This window comes from Podarcis liolepis (assembly GCF_965112155.1).
Source record: "Podarcis liolepis genome assembly, chromosome: 3".
NCBI classification, from domain to species: domain Eukaryota; kingdom Metazoa; phylum Chordata; class Lepidosauria; order Squamata; family Lacertidae; genus Podarcis; species Podarcis liolepis.
The window spans coordinates 34,104,369-34,121,300 of NC_139557.1; the positions used below are offsets into that span (position 1 = coordinate 34,104,369).

Sequence of the window (16,932 nt, forward strand, 5' to 3'; positions counted from 1 at the left end):
AGATCTCCCATACAGAGGGATCTGTGGCCTCTTAAAATCAGGGGCTGCAATCCTATACAGTGGCACCTCAGGTTACATACGCTTCAGGTTACATATGCTTCAGGTTACAGACTCCGCTAACCCAGAAATAGTGCTTCAGGTCAAGAACTTTGCTTCAGGATGAGAACAGAAATTGTGCTCCGGCAGCGTGGCAGCAGCAGGAGGCCCCATTAGCTAAAGTGGTGCTTCAGGTTAAGAACAGTTTCAGGTTAAGAACGGGCCTGCGGAACAAATTAAGTACTTAACCCGAGGTACCACTGTACTCACTGTCCTGGCCATAAATCTCTTTGGACTGAAGTATGGGACTAACATCTCAGTAGACACGTCTAGGCATTCACTCCATATATTCAAACTGATTTAAGGTCATATTGCATTTGTTAGCGCAGTGTAGTTGTGCTTTCTGTGCATATTATTGAGAAGCAAGAATATCTATTTTAGTAAAGTGTGTTGCCAGGTCAGCACTTTTAAGATCACCGCTCAGGTCAAAATAAGGACAATTGTACTGGTTTACATGGCTCTGTTTACGAGCTGCAGTCGGCATTTTTCAGTAGCTGACCCAATGCGCTGAAACCATGCAAAACATTGCACCCAAGAGAGGAATGTAAGCGAGGGACTTCACTGGTCCTTCCCTCCAGTACATGAACCACTGAAAAGGACCCGAAGAGCCAATGTATAGAGAAGAGCAACTCTCTATGAGTGTGTTATGCATCTTATAACATGAATGTGCCTATGCACTCTTTAGGAAAGGGAACCTATTCTCTGATGTGACAAATTCAGTCCGCCTTCTTTTCTATAAAGTGAGGGGAACAGCACTACAACATCAGCAACTTTATTTGCCTCAACTATAAGCATGAGTTTGACCAAACTGCGGGAGGCAGTGGAAGACAGGAGTGCCTGGCGTGCTCTGGTCCATGGGGTCACAAAGAGTCGGACACGACTAAACGACTAAACAACAACAAAAAAGCATAAGTAACCACCCGAGGTTCAGGATAGCAGACAATCCGTGGCACTGCCAAGAGATACAGAGGAGGTGAGCGACAACGGAAAGGTGTCAGTGTCATCGCAAAGGGAAGAAGTTAAGAAACATCTCATTGTTGCAGTGGTCCAGATTTGTGTATTTCCTTTCTTCTTCAAAGTGCCACTCATTTCCTTTCAGGGGCAAGGAGCTCTGGTAATAGTGATGGGCAGCGTCTGCAATGAGGCAGGGCTCCTCTGGAGAGATCGGGCAGCAGGAGGAAGGAGCGTGGTTGCTGTTATAATGCAGGTGTGGCTTTCCTTCATACATGCCTTCTCCTCCGAATGTACCTACGTTAGATCTGAAGGACTGGTAGCCAACTTTTGCCATCGGGTCCCACTTGGTTGGAGCATGCTGGATGCCTGCATCAACCGCACTTATGGAAGCCAGGGTTTCACAGTGTAGACCCGCCAGGGCTGTCGGAGAGCCACTGCAGTATTTCTCTGCTAATGGGTTTCTTCCCAGGCCCACAGTCTTATTCCAGGTTTGTTGCTCTCTGTATTCAGAATATGCAAATACTGAGGGTTCAGCTGGGCCTCTGTAGCTATATTCTCTGCTTCTGATCTGTTTGCACCTGTCCAGGTATTTGCTGCAGTCTACGTCCGGAGTGTGCTCTATTAGATAAGAGGATTTTCTTGAACTGTACCCTTTGGCAAGAGACAAGCAATCATTCAACACCTGCTCTTGTCCCAAGAAGGTACTTTGTGACATAAGGTCTTCCTGTTTGGAGACTATTAATGGCAAAGTGTCCTGGTTTGGCTTCTCACCTGTCAGGGACTTAAGAGAGAAAAATGCATCATAATATCATGCAGCCAAACAAAAAGCCCTCTTAATTTCTCAGATTGATACTATTGAACTAGAAGGCTGCAGCTAAAGGACTTTAGCTCGGTTGTTCAACTCTGTATGTGAAATTCATCGACCTTGTTTTCCCTTTTTGCCCCCTTAAGGTTGCCAGGTCACAAAGTAGCAGATTTCTCTTAGCCTGACATGCCTATGCAGGGCCATCCCAGGATATTCTACCGCTTGAGGCAAAGTAGAAAATGGCGTTCCCCCTGCTACTTCCTTCTCTACCCGCACTCTTCCACCTCCACCTGAGGGGACCAGAGGCAGCCCAGGGAAGCCCTGGTGCACTGAAGGTGGTGGGGAAGAAAAAAGGAGTCCAGAGAGGAGCAAATGGAATTGGGGAGGTGGGAGCAGAGGAGACAGGTAACAAATGCAGGAGGTAGCATGCTGTGTGCTCCTCAGAGGCCTGGATCTGTGACCCCTCACAGCTGGCCTCAACCTGCCACCCGATACAACTGCCTCACCGAGCCTCAGGGGTGGGCCAGTCCTGTTCCTATGTCCTTATGCTTTTCTCTCTTGCAAACCTTATGGTTCTCAATCTTGCAAACAGTGCACAGCTCCTCCTAGCTCTTAGGCCAAGGATGGGGAACCTGAGCAAATTAAGCAGTAGCTCTCCAGATGTTTAGACAAGAATGCCATCAACCCCAGTCAATATCCCCAGTCAGGGATAATGTAATTCAACAACATCTGGAGGGCCACTAGTTCCTCACCCCGTCTTCATCTATGGGAATTTTGCTCCACTTCTACTTGGCCCCTCTTTTATTTAATTTCATGTCTCTACTGAATATTTGTTTCCTCAGGCCACTGCCTACTTTGCTCAAGTGTCACTTAGTAGCTGGGACAGTTGACCAGTTCTTCTAGCACTCTGTTTTCTCTCCAACCAAACCATGCAGCCCCTTCTCACTTTTAACACAGCTATGTTTATCCAGCATCACCTCTCTGTTTTATTAGTTCTTCCTTGCCTTCAATCCCTTTCCTTAAGCTTCATTCTCATTTATCTTTCCTTCATCCCCCTCCCCCTTAGTACCTTTCATTCGGTTTCCCTTCCTCTGGGCTCTTCCTTCGTTATCTTCCCTACAGTGGTCCTTGTTCATCCTCTGTGTGAGAGTTTTTAATCCCAGCCAAACTGACAACTCTCCCTTCCCTCACAGAAACTAGACTGAAAATGATTTCCTTCCTTGAACAACTGGATATTCTGAACCGTCGCACAAGTTCAGCTTCACTGCCGCAGGCACAAATAATAGAGACAGGTAGGAGCACCAACCAAATGGGCAAAGTGCTCCAGTTCAGGGTTCTGCCAGCCAGCCAAGCCCTCTTACAGAATACTCCATTGCATCCCCTCTCCTCCCTCCCCCCACCAGATAGCATTCCCTGGCTAGTGACTGAGAATGCTCAGAGCTTTCTGGATATTTTTTCGGAAGGTTTTTGGGGTTTCTGCAAACCTTGGGGTTTTCCTAAGCCTGCTGATGCTCCTGCCTCATGTGTGGGTGATGCTGAATCAGCACTCACCCCCCAAAACATTGCTAATAGAGGGAATTAAACAGTAAATATGATGTAGCATCACCACAAATTCTACAGTGCTGCTCATACAACTGACAGCTCTTCTTCCATGAACTGGAAAATTGCAATGTTGTGATTTTCCAGTTTGCAGAAGAAGAAGAAGAAGAGTTTGGATTTGATATCCCGCCTTTCACTCCCCTTCAGGAGTCTCAAAGCGGCTAACAATCTCCTTTCCCTTCCTCCCCCACAACAAACACTCTGTGAGGTGAGTGGGGCTGAGAGACTTCACAGAAGTGTGACTGGCCCAAGGTCACCCAGCAGCTGCATGTGGAGGAGCGGAGACGCGAACCCGGTTACCCAGATTACGTGACTACCGCTCTTAACCACTACACCACACTGTAGTGTGGGGCGATCTTTTTTATGAATTAATTACTCCAATGTTACACTACTCATGTGGGTAAATCACTTGCATGAACAGCTGCTTTTGCAAAGTGTATTGCTTTTGCTAGTGTATTGTCACAAGTAACCCAGAGATTCCAGGTCTGTTCCTTCCGCTCCAGCAGCTATGCAATGTAACCCAGAGAAACCCAGGGAGCCAAACAGTTCTCTAATCTAAAAAGGATTGCACCCCCTCATCAGAACATATATTTTACAACTGCATAAATCAAAGTTATTTTGCCTGCATGTGGTTTGACCTACGTATGAAAAGAGACAAACGTGTCACTGCGGCTAGCAACCTGTGTCTGGATTAGGGATGGCCAAGCCTATCAATTTCAGTCTTTCTCATTTTTCTCATTTTTCTCATTTTTCACATCTTCAGTTCTCCACATTTTAAGACAGTCTGCAAAGGCATAGCGTTTGCCTATATGGTTTGAACAAACACCAGTCATTTGCAAAACACCTCTCTTGGGCACAGAACAATGAATTTGCTTTGAACACCACAGCTGTAGGATTATAACTGGGGGGAGTTTAATCCTCCACCCCCCAAAAAACACACATTGGGCCACTGATAAGAGACTTGCGGCTATTTTTTATTATTATTATTATTATTATTATTATTATTATTATTATTATTATTCCATATCAGTGTATTTTGATAATTAGTAGTAAATTACCGCTTGCAGAAATAAGACATAGCAAAACACGCTTCTGCTGTATGGGGACTTTGTGAAGACATTTTGCTAGTGGCAAATTCTTTAGAGCCCATCCCTTTCTAAGTTAAAAAGTAATGTGACACTCCAAGGAAAATGTTGAAAATCCATCTAATTTTAGCCTGTTCTTTTTTTTTTAGGTCATGGAACATACTAGGGTAGTCTCCTTCCTTGTGCATAATTTAGGGGTGATTTCCCCCACTCCCTTTCCTAAGTTGCTCCACATCAGAAGTCAGTATTCTCTCACTTTGACAGCATTTACTGGTAGAAGTCAGAGAGATCACTCAACTTGCTGCAGGTGCATTAAAGTGCAGTAAAACCCCATTGAAATTAACATAAATATAGATCAACGGGACTGAAGTTAGGTAAAATAATTTTAAACCTGCAGGCAACATATCTATATTGATACGGATATCTGTTTGTCAAGGCATTGAAAATGACGCACCATTTTCACAAAACCGAATTCTCATACCCAGCCTGTAGCTACGCCTAAGCATGTGTCACTGAAAAGCCAAGTAGGCTTAGTTAGACGCTTAGTTACAGTAGGTCAGCCTTCCCCAAGCTGGTGCCCTCCGTATGTTGTTGGAGTCTAGATCCCCCAATCAGCATCATCCATGGTCAGGGATGATGGAAGTGGTAGGGTTGCGGCATATCTTTAAAGCACTCTTATGCCACCGAAACCGTCATGGGTGCAGTTTAAGGGTGCTGCTTCCTAGACATACAATTCCCAGCACATGCAACAAACTACAGTGCCCAAGATTCTCCATTCCTGTTAAAAGTTGTCCAAGAGTGTTGTGGAAGTGACCACCAAAATCTGGAGGGCCACAGCTTTCCCTGCCCCTACTGTATTGCTACTCTGTTTGCCCAATCCCTTCTCTTCCTCCGTTGTTCCTCCAGTGTCTGAATTTAGAGTGTAAGCCCCTTGGGGCAGGGAACTGTTGTCCTCTACTCTGTCAAGCACCGTGCACACGATAGTTCACAGCTCTCGCACTGTCTGTACTCATATAAGACCCCCAAAAGTGAAGTACTTTATTTTTCCGTGTATAACATGACCCCATGTATCAGACGACCCCTATTTTTTGGAGCCCTCAATAGTTGTTGAGCTTCTTTTGTAAGTTCGCTGAGCTGTTGAGCAGTTTTTTTATGATCCCCCACTCTGGCTGACGGAACTGGTACCGTAATACACCGCATACTGGCGCTCACCAACTACTCTTCCTAAGCCGGGAAGAGCGGGTAAGCAGCCTCCTTTCCAACATTTCCCTGCTACCACCGCAGCACCAGCCCTCGCTTACTTAGCATATTAACCCGTGTATAAGACAACCCTCAATTTATCACAAAAAATTCAGGGGAAAAAGGTCATTTTATACATGGGAAAATACGGTAATAATGAAACCTGAAGTCAGATTGAAAATACAGATACATGCAGGATACTGGCTTTTTATCCCAACATATATCCATATCTTCAACAACTTTCCAGTGTGACCAAGAAACAGAACCCAGGACAGGTGAAGAGTCACCAGGGGTAGAGAGCCCCCACTCTACCCCATGGTATCCCCAAATTACTATTTTCCATATGATTGAATGGTTGCTATTCACTCAGATGAGAGAATAGTACAGTGGTACCTTGGATTACAGACACTTCAGGTTACAGACTCCGCTAACCCAGAAATAGTACCTTGGGTTAATAACTTTGCTTCAGGATGAGAACAGAAATAATGCAGCGGCAGTGGGAGGCCCCATTAGCTAAAGTGGTACCTCTGGTTAAGAACAGTTTCAGGTTAAGAACGGACCTTTGGAATGAATTAAGTTCTTAACATGAGGTACCACTGTACACCACTGCAGTTGGGAGTACACTGCTACAGTGAGGGAGAAACCTGCCTAGCCCTCATTGATAGAGGTCCCTCAGCTGATACACTGCACAGCGCAGGGGTTCTTGCAGTCCTCGTTACCCTCCTTCAAGCCACCTGCCATAATGGCAGACATTTTGCTGCTAGTTAAAAAAACAAGCGTTTACCTCAGCATCTCTGCTCCGTTTAAGTCTCGGAGAACTTGGGGCGTGTGCTTTTTGTATCGATCGTCTCGCTTCGGCTTCCGATTTTGTTTCCGGCCTTGGATGATCGTGAGCCCCCTTTGACTTTATAACAGCAAGTGAAGAAGGCATAGGGGCATAAAACCACAAGGTAGTTTTCAACACAATGCTCGCTAGACAAGGGGTGTAAAATCCAAAATGGCTTCCCTGTCTCGTTGGATGTATAGCATAGCATAGGCTTTCTTCAGGCAACTCATTACATTTTAGTTTAAAGTTTCAATTTAAATGGAAGTGGGTGGCCAAATTTGCTGAAATGGCAAAACCATCTCAAAAGATCCATGTACAGAATAGGTTATTCTGCAGGGGAAATCTGGCTTCATAGACTAGTCAAAATTGGTGATTTTATCCTGAAACTGGTCATTGACCGCAATAAAACAACTTTATACTTAGTCAAAATTAAGAGCCTGGTCATCTATAAAGACACAGGAATGATAATCTGAGTTTTCTATTTCTATTTCTAATTCTATTTTTTACTCCTATTTTCCCCGGAAGGTTATGTGACTGAATTCTGACATACCTTTTTGAAATTCTATCTTGGAGGAAAATGCTACCATGATTTCCATGATGATTCCCATGTGGATGTTTAGTTGTCTTCTACATTCATATACCAAGGCTCATACCAATAGCTCATTTTTGCCTGTTTGTGACTGCAGTGCTCTGCATGCCATGGTGTTGACCTTTAAAGCCCTAAACAACCTCGGCCCTGTGTACCTAAAGGAGCATCTCCACCTCCATTGTTCAGCTTGGACAGTGAGGTCCAGCTCCAAGGGCTTTCTGACAGTTCCTTCATTGTGAGAAGTGAAGTTGCAGGGAACCAGGCAGAGGGCCTTCTCAGTAGTCATGCCCATGCTATGGAACACCCTCCCATTAGCTGTCAAGGACATAAACAATTATATGACCTTCTGTAGATATCTGAAGGCAGCCCTGTACAGTCGTATCTTGGTTTTCAAACAGCTTAATTCTTGAACGTTTTGGCTCCCGAATGCCACAAACCCAGAAGTGACTGTTCCGGTTTACAAACTATTTTCGGAAGCCAAACGTCCGACTGGGCTTCCGCGGTTTCTGATTGGCTGCAGGAGCTTCCAGCAGCCAATCAGAACCCACGCTTTGGTTTTCCAAATGTTTTGGAAGTCGAACGGACTTCTGGAACGGATTGCGTTCGACTTCCAAGGTACGACTGCATTGGAAAGCTTTTAATGTTTGATGTTTTGTTATGTTTTCTTATATTCTGTTGGAAGCTGCCCAGAGTGGCTGGGGCAACTCAGTCAGATGGGTGGGGTACAAAATAATAATAATACTAATAATTCTAATAGTGGTTGTTGTTATTTTATTTATTTAAGAGTAAACACCATTGAACCCAGTGGGACTTACTTCTGAGTAAATGTGTAAGTAATGGAATTGTGACATGTGCTATGGACTTGACCATCTGGTTCAAAAAACCGAGGCAGATGTTTTCCTGGATTCAGCTGAAATAGCCTACTATTTTCATGTTTCTCTTTCTTAGTTCCTTTGCAGTTGGTATAGCTTAAAATGGTTGTTTTTATGCAATGCTATTTTTCTAGAGGTGTTGGAACTCATCCTGAACACCTCCCTATTTTTTTAGAATGGCAATAGCGCCCACTTAAGAGGTGCCGGAACTGAGTTCCAGAGAGTTCCAGCTGGAAAAAAAGCTTGTTTTTATGTATAAGCATGGCCAACTGGTTAACTTTTGTGGATCCCCTTACCTGAGGTGTCATACCTCACTAACAATTTAAATACTCTCTTTGGCTCAGTGTGAAACATTTCCTGGTTTGCTCATCTTCCAAGCACAGTTCAGCTATAACAGCAGGCTTGCCTTGAATAAATCAGATACTCTTACCAACCTGGAAAAATATGAATGGTCCTTCATGTCTCCAGAAGTTTGTTACAGGGTATCCACCATGACCTCGGCAGGGAATAAGCTTCAAGGGCCCATAGCAGTTGGGACATGATTTTCCTGAAACAAGTGTACCATTAAATATGTTATTTTAAATTAACTTAGTTTTAAGATTATGTCATGTTAGAGGTTCATTGTGTAGGGTACAATATACTCTTTTCATGTTGGGTTATTGACAGCAGATATCTCTGTTTGTAGCAAAGGTGACTTCCAATAAAAGCAATGGGACTTGTGTCCAGGTAAAATATCTTTGGAAAGTGAAATGTGCTGTAGGCACAAATGAAACCCAAAACCCAAACCTGTCTAAGGCTGTGAACCTATGTCCCCTTACCTGGAAGTAAGTCCCATTGAACTCAATGGAACATATTTCTGTGTAGAAATTAGATTGTGCTGTAGGATTCTCAGCTTCAAATTGTAGTATAATATCTTGATCAAGCTTACTTACCTCTACTTGAAATAAAGTCCCATTTGATTTTATTGAGATTTTCTGAGTGTGCTTATTACCTTAGACTATAAGTTCTTATGTTTGCTATTACACCATCAAAAATATATACATGTTCACTTAGCCTGAATAATTTTGGTATTCCTCAGTAAAGGACCAATATATGATCCTTATCATTAGATATAGATACAATATTATCATTAGTGGAACTAATTCATTTTCTGCCCCAAATAAATTGCATTCTTTTGGGAAAGTTTCCATTTAGAAGATTATATGAATATTCTCTCCCCAAAACTTCATCAAATAATTAAGACTTCCGGAAATTAATTTATCTTCTGTGAGTGTCACAATCTTTCTTCCATGATTGTCCTAATCTTTGTCCTAATCCTTACCTTCCAAGTGCAAATTCTATTCTGTTCACACCTGCAGATCTGTTTTACTGAATTACACGGGGCTCATGTTCAAGTAAGAATACTCAGGATCAGCTTGTAAACTAGGCTCACTTACTTTAAAGTAAACTCAGTGTACTTTTTTTAAAAAAATTGCACATATATTATATAAGGGGAACATGTACTTTTAAAAATGCATCCATTCGTGAAAGAAAATCACTTGCAAAATGTGTTTATTAGGGGAAATGTGCACTGGAAAAAGGAGAAAGAAACAAAAATGGCCATATTCGTCCATCCCTACAATTACATGTACAGTACTTAATGATGTGATACTTCCAACATGTGACTGGAGATGTACTAGTCTAATGCAAGTCAGGTTCTGAACCAGGATTACCCAGTACAGTGGTACCTCGGGTTAAGTACTTAATTCATTCCGGAGGTCCGTTCTTAACCTGAAACTGTTCTTAACCTGAAGCATCACTTTAGCTAATGGGGCCTCCTGCTGCTGCCGTGCCGCTGGAGCACGATTTCTGTTCTCATCCTGAAGCAAAGTTCTTAACCTGAAGCACTATTTCTGGGTTAGCGGAGTCTGTAACCTGAAGGGTATGTAACCTGAGGTACAACTGTAGATTTTTTTTTGTGGCAGCGGAAACCCAAATTTAACTACAAGGAGTCTAATGTAAGCCCTTTTCAAAGAAGCATACTTACTCTGCTGTTTTTGCCTGGCCTTGTCACATATAGCCGGCCTCAGATACATCTTTCCCCCATCTGAAGTTGAGCAATCATTGCTGCAGACGACGACTCCAAGGCAGGACTTTTTTAAGATGCGCGAGTTGTGATTGTTGGTGTTCCTCATTGCCCAGCTACTTAGGTGCCTCTGAGCATTTTTGTCATCAGAGCTATAGATGCATTTTACATAGGAATCTGGCCATTCCTGAAACCAGTCTGTTTGTTTCACGTCCTGTAAGGAACCCAAAGAATGTGATGTTTCAAACCTAGGAAACAAGTCCCCACCACACCTCCTCAATTCAAAGACAATGAATCAAGTCTGCAATACAGAGCTGCCTTATTTGTTTGCAATTATTAAGTCTACTTTACATTTATTGCAGAAACAATTATCTGCTCCCCTCTGCCCTAGCAAATATATTAACCTGGCTGAATATACTTCTATATTTCATGGTAGATTCCACATGGCCGTGCATGACCCTTATTTATTTACAGTGGTACCTTGGCTCTCAAAAGCCTTGGTTCTGAAAAACCAAAAACCTGGAAGAAAGTGTTACAATTTCAAGCGTTTTTCGGAAGCCAAACTTCCAATGTGGCTGTTGGCTATTGTTACTGGGGTGCTTGCACCAATCAGAAGCCACGCCTTGGTTTTCAGACATTTTGGAAGTCAAACAGACTTCCGGAACGGATTAAGTTTGGCACTTTTGTTTTTGCTATTTACTGGTATTTTGCATTTTTGTTTTTGAGGCTTTTTTGGTTAATTTGTTTTTGTGACTGTGTGGAACCCAGTTCAGCTACTGATTGATTGATTGATTGATTGATTGATTGATTGATTGTGTGACTGCGGAAATGGATCAAAGCCCCCCCGCCCCATCCAAACAATGACTATCATCAGTGCAGGTATGAAAAATATTTATTTTTAATTTTTATCATCTACAATACTGTCTTATTTATTTTATAGTACAGTTCGATTACTGCTTTCATTTTATGGATCAATGGTCTCGATAGATAGTAAAATTCATGCTAAATTGCTGTTTTAGGGGTTGTTTTTAAAAGTCTGGAACGGATTAATCTGTTTTGCATTACTTTCTATTGGGAAAGTGCACCTTGGTTTTGGAACAGACTTTTGGAATGGGTTAAGTTTGAGAACCAAGGTACCACTGTAATTAATTTGGATATATTTCTAAACTGCTCAGTGAAACCACTCTTGAAGAGATGTGCATAATAATACTGTAGACGAAACACTGAAACCCACAAAACTATAAAGAAAACAATTACACATAAAATAATTATCATGCAAAGACAGACACAGTAAATTAAACTTTTCAAATGAAGGTAGGTCACTAAATTATATGTCTGGGTAGACTTGCTGAAATTAGAAAAAAAAGCCTCAGAAGATGTCTAAAATAACATAGGGGGTCTCTGCCTAATGTTAATAAAACTTTATAAACATTCAGGGCTGATGAATGGCTGAAGGTATCGTATTTTTCGCTCTATAACACGCACTCAACCATAACACGCATGTAGTTTTTAGAGGAGGAAAATCCGTAGGCATGCCACCCGTAGGCATTCCCTCCATAACACGCAGACATTTGCCCCTACTTTTTAGGAGGAAAAAAGTGAGTGTTATGGTGCAAAAAATACGGTACATATCATTTTAATTAGAGCAACATGGAGGAGGATAACTGAGGCAGATAAGGGCTGCATATACACTCTGCCTTTAAAGCATAATTCTTTCCATCAAAGAATTCTGGGCACTGTAGTTTGTTGAGGGTTGCTGGGAATTGTAACTCTGTGAGGGGTAAACTACAGTGCCCATAATTCTTTGAGGGAAAGAATGTGCTTTGATATCAATGCTTGCTGTTTGGATGTACACATTTGCATAACACTCAACAATTTGTGCCATGAAGCAAAAGCCTAATTCCAGAACATCAAAGATGTCTCTTGGGACAAAACTGATGGTTTTCCTCCAATAGGGATGTGCTACAGCTGATCATATTCTAAAGGAGAGCAGTCACGCTCTATCTTCAAAGTATTGTAGAGCAGGAGAACCCAGGCAGATATGGAGAGCAACAATGCTTGTTGTTTGCTTGTGGATATTTGCATATTGTGCATGATTTGTGCTGAAGGTTACATGTATAACATCAGAGATATCACCTTGGGACAAATGTGCATTCTTATGAATGGGCTGAACTGATCACATCACAGAGGGGACTGATTATTCATTTCCCGTTCATATCTGTGTGTTTGACTCTTGAAAGATTTTTTTGAAAGAAGAAAAAGGGAAAGAAATAGCATGCAAGTTCTGGTGGTTTTTCTCCCTTTCAAGATCACTTGCATAAAAATTACAAATTATTTTTTCAACTTACTTTACCCCAGTTCCACTGGTGTACTAGAACTATTTTTAAACGTGGAATTTTTAAAAAAATATTTGTATTGTTTTTATATATGGAAGTGTTTTCAATTTTTTGTGCTTTTCTATTTTATAATTTCATTTTTTATTGTTGCCACTCAACCTGGGACTGTATGATAAAGAGTGGGTATGGAATCTAATCAAATAAAGAATTAAATTCAGGGGAAATGATCAAGCACTATATCTGTTCTGGGTAGAGCAACTTTTGACACAGAAATTCTTAGAAAAATATAGATACCTGTATATCCATTCACTGCACTGTGGCTTGCTAGTGGTTGGATCTTAGATACTGTCAACTGTTATCTAACCACAAGTTGACAATATGAAAATTTATGGTTTCTGTGACATGGATGGTTGTAAACATGAATGAAACACTCCAGCTTCCATGTGCTACAGCTGATTGGAATCTACCATAAATATGAGAATTTTGCATAGAAACCACAAGATGTCTTTGGAGGCATCAATCATTACTCCCACAGCAAAGATATCATTTGAACAAAGTCTACTTATAGAGCTAAGATTGTTTTCTATACAAGGCATGATTCAAACAAAGCCTATAGGTTTTAACATCTCGATGGGTTTTTCACTTTCTTCACTCTCCTTAACTTTTTATTTCACAGGATTTATTTTTCCCCCACATTAGAATGAGCGTGATGCAAAAGCTCTTAACTTTTGCAAAGTCCAGAGGTCCCGGAACTAAGACCCTCACAACGTATTTGCCAATAACACCTATCAAATTCCTGTTGCAACTTCATCTTAAGTTACCCTGTTAACATTTAGCTCTAATTACAGTCTAATAATGTTATCATATATGTTTTATTTGACAATGTTTAGATATCTAAGACGTATTAAAAAATATTTCAGTTATGAGCAGTTATGGGTGGTACGTTTTCACGCACCTCCGTGAGGCTTGCACACTGCCCAGAAGTCCTGGTGGGATGCGGTCAAAGAAGGCAACACAATATATGTGCTGAATGACCAACCTTTGGTGGGAATCTCATTCAAGCTACCGCCAAACCCGTTTTAACCAAATGAATTCAACTCAGTGAAAGGCAGTTGCAGCCACCCTATAGCACCAAAATCCATTAGGACCTGTTGCTCTTTCATTTTAGGTAACAGGCAAAAATTTGAATCTTCAAAAACTTTTGATGAATCTTTCCTTTTCTAGCCTTTTTTTAAAAGCACAGTTTGCCTTTTGACTGTTTCCAGAAATCGTCATTGTTGACAATTGTCATAGTAACATGGGTGGTTTTTTTTTATTACTGTTGCAATAAGTAAAAGTGGGTGGCATACTGGGTGGCATGCAACTACATTTTACTCACTCAGAGTAGACCCATGAAAACTAATGCACACAACTATGCTACGACTATCCATTTCAATGGGTCTGCTTTGAGTAAAACTTAGTTGATGACCACCCATGAGTTTTAAACATTGAATTGCTGTTGTTTCGCTTTGTTTGTCACCTTGAATTTCTTTTTTGAGATGGATATAATCTTTAAAAAAAAACTTCACAGGTTTTATTATTTTTTTTGTTTCATCATCCTGTTGTCTGTGGATTTTTAAAAATGTACGCCACCTGGAGTTACAAATAATTTAGCAGTGTACAAATGACTTAAATAAATAAATAAATAAATAAATAATATAGTAAAGAAATAAAAACAGTAAGTAATATTGTTAACATCTAGTCCAACCCCTTGAATATGCAGCTGACCCACATGGGGATTGAACTTGCAGCCTTGGCATTATCAAAACCATGCTATAACCAACTGAGCCATCCAGGCTGAGCTAATACTGCTGAACTTCTGACTTGAGTTTCAAGAGTTTTCAACTGCAAGGGAATTATAAAGTACAATGGCAGCAAAGAGGTATTATCTGTTGTGCATACACTGATGGAATTATGCAAATGAATGATCAAGTAAGCAAATCAATAATATATTATAATATATTATAATGACAGAATATGATGGTTTTTAGAGTAGCTGCAATTTCTACAATACTCTTGGAATTCTCTATACCTACCTTGGGGAGCTTGATGTCATTGATGTCCCAGCTGACCATCTCACCACTTTGAGAACCCAAGGCTTCCTGTTTCATGCTGACATCCTCTGCAGCTCCCAGCATTTCCAAATCCCTTCCCTAGACTTAGCAACAGCAGTCTCTACTGCCAGACTTTGAAGCTGTCTGTCTGGCAGCCACTCAACTCGCAAGTGTTTAGAACCAGGAAGCTGCTTCCTGAAGCCAAATGATAGGCTGCTCAAGCACCATTAAAGATAAAAATCTGTATTCTTTTGCTAGAAAAACTTGTTCCATCCAAAGTTTTGCAAGCGGCAACGATAATGGAAAGTATAGCTTCGAGACAAGAGTGTGGCCTTCTGGAGATGTCTGTAGCAGAGATAAAGCAAAGCCCCCCCCCCCCAAATGCAACTCCTTGTCCTCGTTCTAAAATTTATGGAGCCAAAGCACACCTGTTTCGTTCTAGTTAAACTTTCACATTGTAGTCAAGAGAAAGCACACTATAAAAGGACACTTGTTGTTCTGCTCTGTGCTAGAAATATACCGTAAGAATTTAAACAACAGAAAATACAGTTATTTACTCATTTCCTCTGGGTGGAGGAATGTTTCACATACTGGGATGTTTCACAGCCTGGCCTCAATGTCTCCAAAGAAAATTGTGACTCCATTTACCTGGAGATAAGCCCCACCGAGTTCAATATGATTGTTGTTATTATTACTCATTGATTTATTAATGATACTCCATGCAATCATTCCAAAGCAATTTACATATAAGATTATTACAAACAGTTAAAAACACAAATACAGCAAATATACTTAAGACTAAAAACCTAACATGTAGAAACTTGTGGTAAAGTCCCATTTACCCATCTGGGAAATCTTGTCAGAACGACAACAGAAAAGTCTTCAGTTGCTTCAGGAAAGTTTGGATAATGGGCATCTGTCGTATCGTGATGGGAATGCTATTCCACAGAACAACGGCAGCCACAATAAAAGCCCTGAGCTGGCTTTGAAGCTTTTAGGGAAAACTGTCTTGCATATTGCAGCAATCTACTGGGTGCATGAGAGATAGGGCAATAACTTGGTCCCAAGCTGTAAAAGGCCTTCAATATTAGTCCCAAAATATTCAACTTGGCTTGGTAGGAGAGTTGCAGCCCAGGTGAATCCTGCAAGCAGGATGTTATATGCTGGTGGTAGTAAGTTCACTGTATGTTCTGCACCAGCTGTAGCCTCCAGACCAACAGCCTACCACACCGTGGTAATCCAATGCATGGACAACTATGGCCAAGTTGTCCTCTTCTAGGAATGGCCACAGCTGTCAAACCAACCAAAGTTGGTAAAAAAGGCACTCCTAGCCACCGAGGACACCTGAGTGGGACACTTTGTCAACTGAAGACTTCTGCTTGGCTAAGCTATTGACAGTGACAGCTACATACCTGCCTGGCCAATGCACTAGTGACCAACCTCCATGGTCAGAAGCATCATGCCCCTGAATACCAGTTTCAGGGCATCAAAGGTGAGGAGAACGATGTCTTGCTCAGGTTCCGCTGGCAGCCTTCCCATCTGACGAGTCACTGTTAGAACAGAGTGCTGGATTAGACAGGTCCTCAGCCTTGAGTCACATCAGGGATCTTCTGATATTCTCACTCACCTTCGGGCGACAAAGATGGTGAGGGGATCTGAAAATCGAGTCCTATGATTTACGGCTTAAGGGGTCAGACAGATCAATTCTGGAGATGAGGTGATTAAGAGGCAACGATAGACATCTTAAAATATTCGAGAGGCTGAAAACCCATCTATTTACTGAGGACTTTGACGCCTGAGATGTGTGTTTTCAGGGACCCACCCTATTCCCATGACTGTAACTGTTTTTAACTGTTTTTAATGCTGGATTTTGGGATCGGCCTGCCCTGTGAGAGGTAGGTAATAAATGATTGATAACAGATATGGAGTAGGGAACCTTTTGCCTGAGGGATGCATTGTCTCATGGGCAACCTAGTGATGGACGGGGCCAGAGGCAAAAGCAGGAAGAATAATGGCTGTGAGTGCCTACCTCTGTACAGTAGATGTTCCTCACAAAAGTCATAAGCTTCTACACCAGGCATAGGCCAACTCGGCCCTCCAAATGTTTTGGGACAACAACTCCCATCATCCCTGACCACAAATCCTGTTAGCTAGGGATGATGGGAGTTATAGTCCCAAAATATCTGGAGGGCCATGTTGGCCTATGCCTGTTCTACACCCTCGCCTCTCTGTTCAAGGAGACACTTCAGCTAGGCAAAAGTCCTCTTAGAGGGCATGGAGCTTGGTCTATAAGAGGTAGGAGCCTGGGAGAGTCCTGAGCCCCAGCTCATGAAGCCTGGGCCTGATGTCCCCAACCTCTGAGACAGATGACCC

The 16,932-nt window shown here is 41.9% G+C and overlaps 1 protein-coding gene across 1 annotated transcript; it reads right to left on the bottom strand.

The window, feature by feature from the left end:
* Positions 1-867: 867 nt before the first annotated feature.
* On the bottom strand, positions 868-15,131 carry GCM1 (glial cells missing transcription factor 1). Its single transcript, XM_083495662.1, has 5 exons — positions 14,542-15,131; positions 10,092-10,344; positions 8,500-8,612; positions 6,563-6,682; positions 868-1,831 (listed from the first exon to the last, which is right to left on the bottom strand). The coding sequence occupies exons 1-5, from the start codon at positions 14,641-14,643 to the stop codon at positions 1,097-1,099; spliced, it is 1,323 nt and encodes a 440-aa protein (XP_083351788.1). The 5' UTR covers positions 14,644-15,131; the 3' UTR covers positions 868-1,096.
* Between the last annotated feature and the right edge of the window lie 1,801 nt (positions 15,132-16,932).

Coding starts and splice junctions, on each gene's coding strand:
- GCM1 (XM_083495662.1), bottom strand. CDS start 14,643: ATGCTGGGAGCTGCAGAGGATGTCAGCATGAAACAGGAAGCCTTGGGT. Junction 6,683..8,499: donor GACCATTCATATTTTTCCAG/GTTGGTAAGAGT, acceptor GCTGTTATAAAG/TCAAAGGGGGCTCACGATCA. Junction 1,832..6,562: donor AACGGAGCAGAGATGCTGAG/GTAAACGCTTGT, acceptor TTCTCTCTTAAG/TCCCTGACAGGTGAGAAGCC.